The sequence below is a fragment of the Ambystoma mexicanum genome, chromosome 2q (genome assembly GCF_040938575.1).
Source record: "Ambystoma mexicanum isolate Mex_15411 chromosome 2q, UKY_AmexF1_1, whole genome shotgun sequence".
In the NCBI taxonomy this organism is placed as follows: domain Eukaryota; kingdom Metazoa; phylum Chordata; class Amphibia; order Caudata; family Ambystomatidae; genus Ambystoma; species Ambystoma mexicanum.
The window spans coordinates 868763271-868780653 of record NC_090924.1 but is presented as its reverse complement, the minus strand read 5'-3'; the positions used below and the strand labels follow the sequence as shown (position 1 = coordinate 868780653).

The 17383-nt window shown below is 42.9% G+C and overlaps 1 protein-coding gene across 1 annotated transcript in view; it reads right to left on the bottom strand.

Annotated features, from left to right (window-relative positions):
• ODAD2 (outer dynein arm docking complex subunit 2) overlaps positions 1-17383 on the bottom strand; it is a 1183909-nt gene that overhangs the window by 316212 nt on the left and 850314 nt on the right. The window contains exon 14 of the mRNA XM_069648108.1: positions 14215-14325. Coding sequence (XP_069504209.1) covers positions 14215-14325 — 111 coding nt within the window. The remainder of the gene's footprint in view (positions 1-14214; positions 14326-17383) is intronic.

Genomic DNA, 17383 nt, shown 5'->3' with positions numbered 1-17383 from the left:
GCGTAAGTAAGCAGCCAGAAGGTAAGTATGAATGGACGGGTTGCGGGTAAGTGGGATGTGGGACAGTGTGATCTATGTAATCACTGTCCGCCTGTATTTTCGGATTCAAAATTTTGGTTTCTGAAATTTCAGAGCACTCAGTGATCACATAGATCCGTCACTAAGTCGAAAGAAGTGACAGAAGATGAGCTTTCAGATTAGATTGAAAAATACAAAGAGATTGAAGAGCAGACAGAAAAAGGGATAGAATTCCAGTGTTTAGGGGCTAAGAGAGCAAAAGATTTGGAAAGGGGAAGAAGCACAGGTGGGGTTGGGAACTGTGAGAAGGAGCAGATTCTGTGATCAGAGAGTCCCAGAAGGAGAACAGAACAACACTAGCATAGAAAGGTAAGGAGGAAACAGGCCGTGAGTACATTTAAAAACAAATGAAAGAAAATGGTAGGTAAGGCACAATTCTAAGGGAAATAGCAAAAAAAACAGTAGAAGAGATGCAATAGAGGAGCAAAAAGGTAAATAGAAGAGAAGATGATCTAAGGAATTATAAAGAGATCTGAGGGGAAGAAGATGTGAGGCAGGGAGGACAAGAACAAGAGAAGAATAGTAGTCAATACGAGAAGAAAACAAACAGAACAGAAGAAGTATAGTAGCATGAAATGAGAGGTAGGGGCAAGCCTGCCGGATTTTAAAAAGTACATAGCGACAGGAGCGAGCAATGGAAGAGATATGCAGTGTGAAAGAAAGCGATCAAAGATAATGCCCAAATTGCACGCAGAGAGGAAAAGGGCAAGGCATAAGATGGAATGGAGAGAGACAGAGAAGGGAGATTAGAAGGAATAGTTGAAGCCAGAACAAACAGAACATCAGTTTTAGAAGGATTGAGGTGCAGAAAATGAGAAGACATCCAGTTTCGAACAGCAGAAAGGCAGGTTGATACAGTGGAGTGCAAAGTGGAGTCAAAGGAAGAAAAAGAGAAATATATTTGTGAATCATATGCATGTAGATGAATAGAAAGATTACATTAAGAAATATGGGCAGAAATAGGGGCAGAAAGAGGGGTAGTGTAAAGAGAAAAAAAGAAGAGGACAAAGTACGGTACCTTGAGGGACCCCATAAAGAAGAGGAAGTGAAGAAAAGGTTTGTGCAGCCCAATTTACAGAATAGGACCGCTGAGAAAGATAAGAGCAAAACCATTCAAGGACAGATCCAGTAATACCCAAAGAAGAACGCGAAGACATAAGAGCGTGATCAACAGTGTCAACCGTTGCTGGTAGATCGAGAAGAATAAGTATGGAGGAGAGCTTGGTTTAGCAAGCAGAGAGAAGAGAGTTGGAGACATGCAGAAGAGCAGTCTCAGTAGAATGAGAAGGACGGAATCCAGATGAAGAGGTGGTAGAAGAGTACAGAGATTTAGGAAAGAATTTAAGAATTTTTGAGAGGCGAAAATGGGCACAAATTAGCAGCAATAGAAGGGGCGAGAGTTACATATTTTAGGATCGGGAGAAAAAGAGTGTGCTTAAAGATACCAGGGAAACAGGAGTTTGTAAGATAATAATTAATAAGTGAAGCAAGACAAGGAAGAAGATGGGGATACACATGTGGAATAAGAGAAGAGGAATACGGATCAGAAGGTGCTGTCAGATGAGCATGGGTAAAAAGGGCAGAAGTATCAAAATTAGTAAGAGGAGAGAACAAAGATAAAAGAGTATGAAGGTGGACTAGAGGAAAAAGAATTTCAGCAATTTATGAATCACGCTTGCACTACCCATACTCATGGCTCTGTGAGGGCACACAACACAGGCTGCAGTGGTGCTGCCAACTCCAAGCCCAACAGTTCTTTTTCAGATGCTACAAAGTTGCAGGACTTAGCAACGCGGTCAGAGGCACTGGCTTCAATGGTCAATTAAGTTCAAAATCGTTTTTTTCTTTCTTTCATTAAATTGGATACACTAATTTATTTTGCTAAAATTAACAAGAAACTTGCTGGTTTTAAGGCCTGCAGCAAGTGTCAGAGGACAATGTCCATCACAGATAATCATGACTGCTGCATGTTGTGTCCCTGCTCCAAACATGCCATCAATGAGTTGAAGGCGTGCCTTGACTTGACATCCAAGAACAGATGGTCCATGGAACATCTTCTGTTGATGAGCCAGGAGGTAACCAAAGAGAAGAGTTTGCCTCCAGAGAGCCCACAGGGGCTACTTAGAATTGGAGCTGGAGTCCTCCATAGGCTCCAAAAGGAGAAATTAGAAGAGGTTGCACTAGAGGTGCACCTCCCACTCCACCAAGAATAGACACTTGGACAAGACTAGGAAGAAGAAAAGGATATATTGGTCTGCCAGGGACTCTACTGACAAGTTGGTGTTAACAGAGCCACGAGTTATTCTGGGGACTCTGACAAGGCGGGAACTCTGTTTAAGAGTGGAGGATGTAACCAATCAGGCATGTAGGAAGGTGGATGTGCTCCTAAGTGGGGTGAAGATTCATCTACCTTCTTCAGGCAGCTGTGAAGGGAGTAGATAAATGGTTTGCAGTGATTGTAGACCTTTTTGGCAAAGACTCCACCACCAACTCCAGGGAGTGAAGAGAAGCACTACTGTAAATGGGCACAGTGCAGGTGCGGTGGCGACTCCGGTGCCGTAGAAGATGCAGGATGTTACCTGGAAGTCTGTTTTAGGGGTGGAGGATGCAGGGGTTGAAAATGAGATTGGATAAGCAGGAGCACAAAGTAGCTCCTGCATATGCATCATTAACTAGTGAGCAGGAGCTACCACTGGGGAACAAGGAGCTAGTTCATAGTGTTCCGCAAATCAAACTTTCACATTAGATGCAAACTTATAATTGTGTCCATTATTTATGATCCATTATGCTTTAAATGTCGTATAAATATGCCCTAATATTTATGTATAGGTTGCTCCAAATGCATAGAGTTAATTACACATAACACCTCATTACGAGTTTTCCAGTCCGGATACAACGGTACCGGTAAGCTTACCGGTACCGCTGTATCCGGACCGGCAAACTCTGAGTTGTGCTCGCAGGTGCCTTTCATTCCGCCAGGTCTGGCCTGGCGGAATGAAAGGCACCCACTAACACAGCTTGCCTGTAGCAACGGCACAGTAATGAACCATGGCAGTGCTACAGGCATCCCCATTGAGTCCTGTGGGGCTCAAATGGGAATGGGGATCACCTGATTCTGGCACCCGCGAAAGGGCAATTACCGGGTCCGGTGGGGCCGGTATACTCCAGTAATTGCCCATTCACAGGTGCCAGACTTTCTTGCAAGTTTTGAAGTAGCCTTGTAATGAGGCCCATAGGTGTGTTGTTCAGCATCAGCTGGTCTGGGTAGCCAAAAGTAGCTCCTGGTAGCTATTAGTTTAAAGCTAACCATGCACATCTAGGCTACAAGCAGGTGCTAAATAGCTCCCAGCGCCCCTGAATTTCGATCCCAAGGATGTAACCTAGGTGTCAAGTAGGAAGGTGAATGTGCAGTGAATATTTTGATATTTGTTATAGGGAGGACCATTACTCCATAAACGGGGATGATTTTGAGGAGTGGTCAGGTGAGGTCCCTAAGGTTCTCCTCAACAAAAGGGTGTTGGCGGGCCCAAACACAGACTATGGACCCCATTCTGAGTTTGGCAGTAATTCGGTGTTAAATCCACCTAATTGCCACCAAAATCAGTTAGCAGCACGTGGTCCCATGGTTTTACCCCAGGATTTCAAGTTGTAGTATGATGGTGTAATTCCCCATTTTTGGAGTCCTTGGCAGATTTACCGCAGGTGGAATTACTGTGCTGGTAATCTACCGATTTTTTTAAGAAAAGTGGGGGATTTACCTCCATCAAAAAGCTGGAGGTGAATCTCTCACTTTATTTCTGCAGATTTCCAGCACAGTAATTCCACCGGCGCTAAATTTGCCAAAACATAATTTGGTGATGCGGGAAAACCGCCAGTAATTCTGTTACCGCCATAAGAATTGTCAGTAACAGAATTACTGCCACTTTTTTCCTGCACACCAAACTTGGAATGAGGCCCTATGTGCCATTTATGGCCCTTATGAAAAAGGCATTTAACATCATGGATAGCCAGGTACTGGACTCGTCGGACAATGTATAGAAAGAAAAGCTCATGGATGTGATGAACAACGGGTCAAAGCAGGAAAAACATTTTATCCTTTTAGGGGAATGTTTTAATGACCCCCATGTTGTTTGGGGAAAACATGTGTCCAGCCCAACACAGAAACAATCCAAGGAAGCACCGACCCGTAAGATGACACACCTCTTATCTTTCAGACCACCAAGCAGTAGATTCACCTCAATGTGTTTCTAAGCTTGCCACCAGACAGGGACTCTAAGAGAATAGATGCTGTGGCCAGAAAGATGTTCACCTCATGATCCTTAGCCCTGCATTCCATTAATGGTGCAATCACCCTGGGGCGGTACCATTTTGCCTTGAGGCAGGTAGTGGAGAAGGTGAATAATCAGATAGCAGTGGCAAATAGAGAGGTGATGAGGGAGGTGGCCATGGCTGGATTCAAGGCCTCTGGATAGATCATCCAGGAAGTTCTAGACAGTTGATTCAATGGCCAGGGATAGGGTGACATCCGCAAGCACTAGGTACCAAAGATGGCTGCACTTGTCTGATTCCTAGCCCGATGTCCAGGTGAGGACTATTCACATGCCCCATGACGGGGCAACTTTATTTGGGATCATTTGGATCACACCATGGAAAAGTGAAACAGGTCCAAGCAGATAGCATATCGGCCACCCCAAAGCCGTTCTTCACAGCCCAGAATTACAGGGGCATGCTAAGCACCCCACAGAAACAGTGCTTTGGCAGAGGCATTCCAGTCAACAGGGCAGGCAGCCCTATAAGGGCAGCTGCCAGTCGAAAACATCAACACAACCTGCTGCATCTCAGGGAGAGGGGGCACGTGAACAATCTATCCTCAGCTCATGCAACATTGGTGGGGGCCAGACTGGTGGACTTCCTCAAGAAGTGGTTGACTGTGTCCAAGAAAAAGCAGGTCCTGCACATGATAGACACGGATAACGTCGTCCTTTCATGACCTATCCCCCAGACAGGCCTCTACAGTGTTGAAGACCGGGAGATAGATGGATTGCGAAGACTTCTACTCAAAAAGAGGTAAGAGCATGTTCAACATTTCGGGGATCATTGGAGATTGGTCTGGGCATGCTTAGCTAATCTTTCTTCAATTATTAGAAACAACTAATTAAAGCTTACCATGAATTCACCATTCAAAGGGCCCTAACTGAATATTTGTTTTTAAAATCCTCACAGGATCATGGATGCTTTCTAAGCATGTATGGACTGGCAAGGCTTGTACCTTCCCCCACCCTAAAACTGTACCATGATATATTCTAAGTGGATTCTTTAGGATCATGTTCTAAATGTAGCCAATGCATGGTTATCAGTACCATACCAATGGTATGCACAATGGTATCTCTTGGATCCAGCACACCATTTGGATTAATAATTATATAATTCCAGCCAAAGGAAAGAAAGCTTTTAACATCTCTACTGCAGTGGGTACACTAGTTGGGAAGAAACGCCCTGCCCCCCCTCCTGTTTCTCCCTTGCAACTGTGAAAACCCTGTCATAAATATGGTATTCCTCACCCCTGTCTCTTAGGGCAATCCCTTTTAGTGGGAACCCACTAGGGGGCATACACTCTCCGTAAGACTGGTTGTTTAACCCATTTCCTAGGACTACTGGTTTCAGGACAGTTGTCACTCTGTCCTGTTCCTTTAAGCGAACCGGGTAAGGACAGGAAAATCATCAGCAGTCAGTTGACAGCACCAAATGGAGAAACTATTCTACTCTGCGATGGCAGAGAGGTCGAGGCATGAGTCAGAGATATGCCAAAGACCCATGAAGGAAGGAGCCAAGCAGTCTGTGTGAGTCACTGTGCTGGTTGAATAGTAGGAGATGCAAAGTGAAGTCCTGCCAGAAACAGTCCTGTCTGTGCGTGCATGGAAAAAGAAACCAAGATGGTGGTCTCTGCTTTATTGGCTCAGGGCTGGCTCTGTGTGGATTGCTGCAAAAAGGTGGCTGGGGAGTAGCAAACCCAAAATCCTAAACCAATTATAGTACACAGAGCCAAACCACATATACCCGAGGACAACTGAGAGAGGGCTTTCCCAGAGAGCCACAGCCCTTTTAAAGATAGAGTGCTGGGAGACGGCTGTGTGGTGTGCTTGGAAAAGGAGTAGCAGCAGGTTTAGAGCAGGATGTAGGGGGAAGGAGCAGAGAGACTTGGAGCAGGAGGAAGGCAGTTGGAGAGAGGAGGGTGAGAACCAGGAGGAGGGGAGGAGGAAAATCAAGAGGATGCCTTATGAATAAGGTGAGAGTCACATTAAAGAGGTGCGAAAGAACATCAGGAAGAGAGAGAAGGTGGAGCCAAGCAAGGAGGTTGGAGGTGAAATCAGGGGGAGTCAGGCGGAAGAGATTTGTGAGAGGGAGGTTGGAAGTGATATCAGAAGGTATGAGGAGGAGGAGTAAGATAGTGCCTGGGATGTGGAGTAAAAAAGTCTCTGATTTCACTGAAAACCAAAAAAGACCGATTGAGAAAGACTGCTGAGAGCGGTCTTTCTGAATGAAACTCACAGCCCTGATGCACACAATTGCGGGCAGGGACTGACAGGCACATCCAGGCCAGGCAAGAAGACGGAAGCTGTTTTAGTTAAGTGCATGTCTGTGGGTGTGTAGAGTGGGACTGTTTGTAGTTTGGAGGGGACAGGGCTCAGAAGAAAGCGTAAATGTGTTTGTGTGGGTCAAGGAGGAGTGTTTGTTGTTTGGAAGGGAGGAGGCGTGTTGTCGTGTAAGTATGTGTGTTTCTATTTGTGTGTGTGTCTGAGGGGAGGAGGGTTGGTGTAAGAATGTTTATGGCGGGCGCAGGAACAAAGGTGGATTCAGTGGGTGAACCCACCCCCTACTTAAAGGATGAGGGTGGATGGGGGTTTGGTTTCCAGGAGGGTCAGCGGTAAACCCCCTCTCCTCCCCTAGAATGTGATATTTTGGAATATTAAAGGGTGCACAAAATTGGCCAAAATCAATCATTGCGGGGGTCTTTGATATTCAAAAATATTACATAGAACTGTGTCAGCAGGAGGGAAATTACAACAAGGAGCTTGGTAAGAACATGAGAAGGAAGGTGGTGGAAAGACAGAGGAAGAAAGTCAAAGAAGAGGCCATGTCAGGTCCTGAGGATGTAGACAAGAGTGGAGAACCCTAATTCTAAATGGGGTCAGCCTTCAAAGGGGGAGCAACAAGCATGAGACAGAGCATTAAGATTGTGCAGGTGAAGCATGAGGATAATGAGATGAGGCAGAGACAAAGATGTTCCCTTAGGTTCAAGCACATTGTGAAACATTGAGGAGGGAAGTGAGAGTGGGCTGATGGGCAGTAGAGCCAGTGCACTGTGAAAGGGAGGTGTGAGAAGCCTTGTTTTCTCCACCTGATACAAATATCCCCCTACTTTTTTTAAAAATATTTTTTTAAAAAATGTTTTTTACACTTTACACCTTAAGAGTTTAAGATCCCCCTTCTCTTTACAAAATAGGCAGTAGACGTGGGTCTGCCGTCTTCAACTGAGACAGTCTGTTAAGAGGCTGAACTAAGTGAGACATCATTGTGTTGGGGAGTAGCAAGTTCTCAGTTAAGGGCAAAGGGATCTAGAGTTCTTTTCTCATGAAGGAATCTGATATGGGTCACAGACTATAGGTTGCGTCATCTGGTATGTCCTGTATCAGGACAGAACCTGGCCCTGGATAGAAAGACCCAAACACTCTGCCCCCCTCATTAGGCTGCAACACAGTAACGTCCTCTGGCCTGGTTAGTAAACAGAACAAATGCCTCAAAACCCCTCCTGATTTACAAAGGTACTGACCACATGGTAAGATAATAAGACTTGCACAATACCATTTATGTTTCTGTCTATAACTCCAGCCCCAACTTCTATTCCATATTTCACTGCCAACCCAAACTTCCTTGAAAAACCTCCATATGTACCATAAGGGATCCGTCTGTATTTTCTAGCCAGACCAAAAAAATGCCACGGCCCCTGGCGATATTTCTACATTTTTAATTCTGTGTAAATCAAATCCTGTTACCTTAAACAGAGGTTTTGCTTTTGCCATATTTGAGGTTCTCAGATACAGGAGTGGAGGGTTTGGAGAATTGAGTAGGCTTCCAGTTCAGCCTTTGTGAATTCTATTTCTGACAGATTATATTCTCCAACCACCTCCTGAAGTTAGCATATAGTTTCGTCCAGATACTCTCCAATCACATTGTGATATCAGTCTACCACCTCCTCCTGTGTCAGGTCAATCACAGGGCTTGTCACCACTGTCTCAGCCCCTATATGGGCCTTTGACTGACTGGTGGGACTAACAGGACAGTGGAATGGCAGAGGAATAATCTGCCCCTGCTGCAAGATTGTATGCGCTCAGTGGGCTTCAGAGCAGCCATTTTTCCAATCCACTCACACAGCCCGACTACAGAAGAGGGCCATCTTGGACGTGACATGTGCACACTTCAATCATGCTAAAAATGTCACCCCAATCGGCAGCACCTCAACAAGCTCCGGACTACAAATGCTTTCACAAGGGGCAACACCCTTGCTTGAGAACACCTCTGTGGATACTGAAGATAAATACTTTTTCATTAATAACTCGAGTTGTAGGGCGTGTTTAGAACTACCTGGAGGGTTTAGGAATTCCGAGCAATGCCCAATTACTCTCAGGTTTGAGAGCTAAGTGATTATGTGTTCATACTGTTTGCTTTTTATACTGTTGTTGTCCTCTTACTGTTTGAGATTTGTATCCCGAAGGGCCAGAGCACAAGTGGGTTGGCTAGAAAGCTGTTGTTAAAGAAAGTGTGACACAGCAAGCTTTCTGTCACACTTGTATTCTTTTTGATGCGTCTTGACTATTTGGGCATGAAGGAATGCAGCAAGATCATATAAGATCCTTGAGGAACACAGAAACTAGGCTAAGTGCACAGAGTTGAGAACATTCTATGTGTCTGTCTTACTGTTTGATACCATGCCTTCCTTACAGAGGCCTCGAAGTAGTGGAATGAGAGAATCGGGTGACATGGACGCAGACCTTTCTCCAACATCTAGTCCCAGAGATTTGCATTGATAAAGTAATTCAAGACCGAATCCATAGGATTGGATCCCCAAGAAGCAGAAAGTTGGTAGCACTGCGGAATATTGTAATTACATTTCACTCAGACTATAAAAGAGAATCTCCTGAGGAACGCTAGGGACTTGCATGAAATCACATACCAGGGACAAACACTGTTACACCCTTTCAGAATATCGCTCCAGTGGTCCTACAATAACATCAACAGTTCTGACCCATGACAGACAAGCTATAGGCTTCTAAGGTTCGCTACAGATGGACATTTCCTTTTGGCATTGCAATTACCTGAGAAAATAATAATTATAGTGTATCCTGATTGGAGGAGGCAGCTGTGATTTTGGACCTAGAACCTGGTCCTAGGCAGCACTGAAGAAAGAGGCCACTAGCAAACAAGGGGTGGGAGCCTGCCTCCAGTGACCTGTCCTAAGAGGCTACGTTTGGAACAAGTGACATGTATGGGATTCTTCATTTTGACGCACGGGGAGCGCTCAACATATTAAAGAAGCAGATCTGTTTTTCACTTGAAAAAACCCACCCATGATAATGGCAGTGGCAGGAGCCTACACAAACTTAAAACATATTTGAATGATAGGGAGCTCGTACATATACAGCCCTCAGGACTCAATTTCTTTACTCAGCTTGACTTCACACAGGGCAGCATTAAGGGGTTGTTATAATTACTGCTACTGCTCTTGTATTAAGTGTATAATTCAGGAGTGACAGGGGGCATCATTGGGAGGGGGAAAGATAAATGTTGGTAAAGGTGAAATTATGTCATTGAATTCAATGCCTGTAAGTCTTGTTCTCCAGCATGGGTCTTGGATGGATTCTGATGCTCATGAATATTCCTCGGTACTTTTAAACATTTCGCTCATCAAGGGGGTGCTATCATTTACCTCTACTGTTTACCCATACAGGTGAGCCTCAAGCAGAGGCATTCAGATCAAACCTAACATTAAATTCATGGAGTATGATGGTACAACCTCTAAACTAACTTAGTTTGCAGAAGACATCCTGCAATCATCCCCACCCCTTTAAACCTCTAAACCTTCAATGCAACTACTTATAACAACTGAGAAAATGACAGGCTTCAAGATAAATATAGATAAATCTGAACCCCCTAATGCTTCACTCAGGTCAAGTAGCTAGTGGATAGACAGACAGTGAAAGCCAAAACAAAATTTTTGTAATGTACCCGACCCCCAAATGTCGGGTTGCTATTGGGAAAACTATACTAGCTTGCTTGCCAAGATTTGGGAAGATCTGAGGTCCTGGAAGTCCTTGGATATCACCTGGCTAGGGAGGATCACATCAGTTAAAATGAATATTCTTCCTGGGCTACTTTGTGCTTTTTAGGTGATGCCAGCGTCATTGCCTGAGAAAATGCTAGTCGCCTTACAGATGCAATGCAATTTATCTGGAAGGGTTCAGGGGGCAGGGTTGTTGGAAAATTATTTTTAAACCCTAAGATAAAGGGGTGCCCAAATATCGAATGGTATTATCAGTTAAGGATATTATCCGAATGGCTTAATCCATAACTAAGCAAGGAATTGAAATTACTTGAAGACAAAGTCACAGGAAGAACCATGAGGTATGTTCTCCGGCTAACATGAAAAGAGACCTCTATCAGTGTATAAAATGCCTTCTCCTAAAATCACTATGAAGATGTGGGATAGGCTATCTACCAAGTTGCATTGGTTGTCCTTACCAGGGCCTGTCACACCTATAAAAAGGAAACCTCCGTTTACATCAGCATATAATAGAAAAACCTTTGGCGAATGGTTGAGAGGAGGATGCAAATTTGCTACCCATTTGTTTCAAGATGGTGAGATCTGAATCTTAAGCAGTGCAAGGTTCTGTTTAAGGCGGGAGCGATAACATGTTCTCCAAGTCAGACAATGGCTAATAAAAAACAAATCAGAAGTCACCAGGCCTCTCACAAACTCGGAAAGGCGCATTTTCATTCCCTCGACCCCAAGGAGCATAATCTCAAATGTATATAAATTAATACGGACAAACCACAACTGGGTATACTGAGTTCCCAGTGTACTAAACCTTGACGAAGGTCAAATCAAATGCCAGCTGCACGTTTACTAAAGTGGTTCTACCCTAAACCACAGTGAACATTTTTACATATATCCAATTTACTAGTATCATGCGCTTAGCAAAACAAAATGTATTATGTCCACAGCTATCTGTTGGTTCTGTCAACCATGAGTAGCTGAGCAGCCAACACGTGTTTCGACACATCAAGGCTGATGTACTTACCTTTCTATTTTTGACAAACGGTGTATGTAATTTAAAACTAATTCATGTGATCTAATTCAAATATGATGTGTTGTGCCAATGTTCATTAAATATTTGTGTTATGAAATATTTTGGCCTATATGGCACCCTTGATAAAGACGATGTGTGGAAAAAAGTGTTGGCTGCTTAACTGCCCATGGTTGGCATAACCAACAGATTAGCTGTGGACATAATACAAAATGTATGCTAAGCGCATGATACTAGTAAATTGCATATTTATATAAATTCATAGCCTCGCATGGAGACATGATAAAGGGAAAACACATCAGAACATGGCACAGGGATTTGATCTATCGGACAAGGACTGGAAGCAAATTTATAACATGGCACATAAATTCTTCATTTCTAAGCAGCATAGAGAGTTGCACTACAAGATGGTATACAGATAGTATCGGACCCTTGATATTAGACAACACTAAGACCACTCAGCTAGTGGATCATGCTGACGCAAGTGCAGTGGAGCAGAATCATTTCTCCATAGATGTTGTACATGCCCCAAGTTAGGAATATACTGGAAAGACATCCCTAGTGCAATCACAAGATTGTTAGCAAACAAATACCAAAGAACCATGGTGTGTGCCTATTGGGCAGACAAGTGAGGCATGTCTATTCCATGGCAAAGAAAGCAGGGGACCAGTTCATAGAGTTTACTAATAGCCAGTCAATCAAGCTTTATTTCTGCATTAGCCATGCAAGCATAACACAATCACATATAAAGATACAAATACAGCAATTTTAATTTAGAATGACATTCTGAGAGACAGATATTTACTACTAGTATCAAAGGTCTTTGAGGTATACTGTGCAAAATGCAAGGAATAGCAATAATAAATAATAATAATCACTTATGGTGCTGTATTTCTAACCATAAAACAAATACGTTATACCAATAAAACCAATACAGCATTTATAGAACGGTTTAGCATGAGCAACACATATGTAAAATTAATACGTTTTCATCAAAGTCATTCTACAAAGCCATGTGCTATGCAAGTACTTTGCGGCTGCATAAATCATAACTTCACTATCAGATTCTTTACAAAATGTCAGTCTCATACTATATAAATTCCAAATACTAATGAATGAAGGTCTTCAATATAGTCTCCTGTGCTTCTCGTAGATCGAAACAGCATAAAATGTTCTTTCGTTTCCGTTGCGTTGCATAGACACTGATAAGTTGCGTTGTCAGTCCAGGACTGGGATCAAGGGTAACATCCCAAATGTAAATTTAACAGAGGGAACTTGCAAACCTTGGCCTCACAACGTCCAAGTGTTTTTCAAAACAAGAAGTTATTTTGTGATGTCAGCACCTTAGCGTCAACGCAGACTTAAAGTTCTCCCTTAATATGTGTTCTTCCTGTTTATGACCATATGCTAGGATTATTTGATGCTTAACACCTAATGAAATTGTAAGTGGATTAGACCAAAGCTCAATGTATCAAGTGGCTTAGCATGTCTTTAATGTGTTTGCATACGCTAAATGAGGTGCCACCATCTTTAGATGCTCTCCCACACAGCTCTGCACCATATAGAGCTTCCTTTCTTGTCTTGGGTTTATACCTCAAATGGTTCAGTGACTTTGCACCCCAGACTCCATCTCACAGCAGCCTCATTGTTTGTATACAATGCCAATAGGGCTGTACATAATGGCAATGGTATAGCCAATCCTTTCTTGTTGTTAAAAATACAATAAAGAGTATATGTTCCTAAACAGATTCGGGACTTTGGGTCTTTTCAACATCTAGCAATGTAATTCTAAGGGGTCCAGGGGGATGCTACAGTCTAGGCAGAGTGTGTATGTGGGTTCACCGCCGTAAAGGGACTGTCACAAGAGGTGCCCCAAAATAAACATATGGGTACCAGCATGCGCCAGAGGATCAGAGCCGCTGGAGGCTGGGGGGAAAAATGCAAATGAAAAACGAAATAATTGGGGAAAAATGCATTAAAAAGTACCGCTGCTTTGAGGACAGCTGTTCCCGATTGGGTTGTGTGCCTGAGGGTGGGGCTTGCAGGTGGGTCCACACCACGCGGCCACACTCTCATTCACATCAAAAACATTAAAGGGGAAAGCGCCTTGCGGTGCTAAAGGCTATGGTCCCATGCTCCTGTAGGGACGCCTGGGCCTAACACGCACTTGGAACCCTAAAGCACGCTTTTTCCATGTGGAGGGGAAAAGAGGTTTTAAAACATTAAAGAATTTAAACTTGTGCGAGTGTTGGAGCCAACACCTCCCTGATGTCCCAGTTTTACATGTCTATTATGTTGGAAAATTGATAAGGGGCATCTTGTATCCCAAGATGTCATGATTTCTGCCATTGTCGCCGTTCACCTGGGCAGTGTCTTGCGATATGGCCGATACTGTGAGTACAGGTTTCTGCAAAGGAAATGCTTTTAATCAGAAATTAATACTTTTTCTAAAGTTTGTGAAGCATCATGTGAAGTTGTGTTAATCGTACAGTATAATTTCACACATCTTGTCGAAATTGGAATTTCTAACTACATTAGCTGTCAACATGTTTCGTAAATTACATCCTACAGCTGTAGGAATGGTAATAGTTCTTAGCCACTAGCATACCCGACACAAAATGTGAGCAGTGATTTAGAAGTATAAGGCTCACTAACCTTGTAAAAAACCAGAGTAGTCAATTTGATCAATTCTAGCATGCGAAAAACATATACATTCATCTATTCGAAGTACTTGAAAGACAGTAAATGATATGTTGAGGAGTGTATATATTACCTTAAATATTGCACTGGCACAAAGCATCTGCAGTTCTGGGTTCTCATTACTAAGATGTTTCACAAGATCTTCTATCATCTTCTCCGTCTTAATTGCTAGTCTGTAGCTTTCCTACATTTTCATTGCCAAAGGAAAGAAAGTAAATCCAGTTTGAAACATTTTCAAAATACAGAGATGATCTACAAGGATTACGCATTCAACATGTATACCTAGTTTCTAAATATTGTAATTATACTGTGAGTTATCTATATTTTAATATTTTCTTGTTTATCAAAATCCCTGTACTTGCTATAATTTAAAGAATAATGCATTTTAGTGTAAAAGCTAAGTTGGACAAGAGGGGGAGGTAAAGAATGGGAAAGTTCAAAGAGTATTAGGAAAAATCAAACTACATATCTGTAGATGTGTATCCCTATGCTCTGCTTTGAAGCTTATTAAAGCAATGATAATAGCTATGGTAGCAAATATAGGAGCACAGACTCAATCTGAATGTCACCATATTTACTTGATTGACCAATGTGATATCAAATATTCAATGAAGACCCTGTTCCTTTCTAAATCACTGACACACTTTCTACTAGAAACTCACAGGCTAGTTCTGTCAAAAATGCTGGAGGGCTAGAGAACCATAGTTGTGGGCTAAGAGTGGAGGTTCAGACGGAAACCAGGAGGAACAAAAACCTTAGGCATAAAGAAGTACAGGTAAGTACTCTGATGTAAGGATCAGATGCAAACACTAACACTAAACCTGAAACATTGCCGGAAGCATGCCGTTCTTGACTGTTACTACACTGCTATTCTTGCAATATGCCCACAACGCTCCCCAATTTTGACCTTTTAACATTGTGCTAAACTTATACTGGAAACTCAACGATTATGACACTCAGCCTATTGCGGTATCTGTAATACGTCTTTAACACCTCTCAGCTTTGTCTCTCAGCCTAATTTTAATGCTGTAATCTGCTGCAATGACCTTACTGTGTCTCCATGTTCTGCAACTCTTGCTTTCCTGCATACCTGGAGCAGCCCCCGTACCATGAGTCATGGCTTTGCAAGTTGGGGCACTCATACTTTTTTTATCACTCATGTTTGCTCACATAACTGAAGTAGCCTCCCGTACCATGAGGCAGGCATTTCAGAGTGTGTTTTTGTAATGTACCCTTTTGTTTGTAACCATTTGCGTGGTCCTTCACCTTTTGGACTAGCTACTGCACTTAATGTAAGTAGCGCCTAGATGCCCAAGGGCTTTGTGCACTGCTATAAATGGAAATATAAATAAGTAATAGGATTATTTAGGTCACCTATGCTCCAGGAGTTTTCAAAACCGTGTAATTTGTACCACAGCAGTACCGATCTAGTACCACCAATAAAAACTATTATATAGATGAAACATTATTATGAATTAATTGGGCCTCATTATGGGTCCGGCGGTAACCCTGCTGGTGCTACCGGCGGGTTGCCACAGGACCCGTAATGAATTACCGGTGCCTGACTTCCCAGTGCCACCGGTCTATTCCAAGTCTGGAGGCCGGGAAGTCAGACGACAGCAATTTCGTTAATCCCCATTCCCATAGAGTCCCATAGGACTCTATGGTAATGGCGATACGGAAGCACCAGTACCGTTGTTAGTGCTGGTGCTTCCGTGACGGCTTTGCTTGCTGTGACTGCTGTGCCCGGCAGGGTCATGCCGGTCAGGCACAGCAGCTCTGGCAGGCAAACCCGTAGTTTGCCGGTCCGGAAACAACAGTACCGTTAAGCTTACCGGCACTGTAGTTTCCAGACCAGCAAACTTATAATCTTGTCCATTGTCTCAGTTCCTATCATTGACGCATCTGCCATTATATTAAGTAATCTTTCAATGGATTGTACTTTACAAAGAAAGAAAACGTCACAAACATAATGTTTATATTTTAGGGAGGTTTCATACATAAAAAAGTGATTCTAATTTCACAATACATTATAGATATCAATGGGTCACTTTGGGGAAAAAGTTAATAGGGCAAGATAAAAGAATACCTTGCTGAGGAGAATTGTGCACATGCCGAAGAACACACCAACCTTACCCTTACATGTTGAGGTTGAGCCGAGAAGCATTAACCACTTAATTGTGATGAAACCACTTTTTTACTGGATACACATTTGGTCCTCCTCACACTTAAAATATGGAAACGCTCTGCAGGACCTTCTTACACAGGATGGTGCCTATATACTCCCATGTTGCAATCATGCCCGGCACTTACCAGGGTTCTAAATTGGTGGGAGCTGAGAGCTATTCAGCTCCTGCTTCTATCATTGGAGAGCCTGGTTAGTTTACAACCAACAGTTACCAGGAGCTACTTTTGGCTCCTTGTGCCAACTAGTGCCTTTTAAACATAGGTGAAACAAACCTTGAGTGTTTGAGAATGTGAAGAAAGTCAAATTAGGACACATGTAGGACTATTTACATATAATGGATTGTACATAATGGGCAAAAGGTTAAAGTATGCATCTTATGTGGAAGTTAGATTTTCAGTGTGCTGGGTAATCGCTCTTGGTTCCCCAGTGGTTGCTCCTGGCTACTGGGTGATGCCGGACACCCAGGAGCTGGTTTTAGCTCCTACTCATCGAATCCCAATTTCAAACTCTGACTTACCCTATTCAATCATCCATCCTGAACTCTGTGCCAATCCGACAGCTAATGATTCATCCATTAAACCGTTTGCTAAACCAACTTTTTTTTGATAACAGAGGAGAATCGTATGGTTATCAAAAACAGCAGCTCACCTCTAACCTTAAGGTTCTGTGAATAAAAACATACCTTTATTTATGAGACATCTCGATTTTATCAGACATTATTTTGTTAATTCTTTCTTTTTATATTAAAATTCTGGATAGGTACCCTACTGTTGGTCAAATAAATTAAATCTGGGATGCTCCATAAAGAGATGCTTGTCCTTGCTGTTTAAATGTAGCATAAACAGATCTTCAATTTATACTATTTTGCCCTTTGTAGAAGATTTAGGATCATGGCCCTCATTACGACCCTGGCGGTAAGTAACGGACATTACTGGCATGGTGTAATGACCGTGTCCGTGCTGGGCAGATACCGCTAAAAGCGGCACATTACGACTTCTCCGGCACGAGCATTGCGCCATGCTGGTAATGGAAACATCGCCATGCCGTTAAAGGC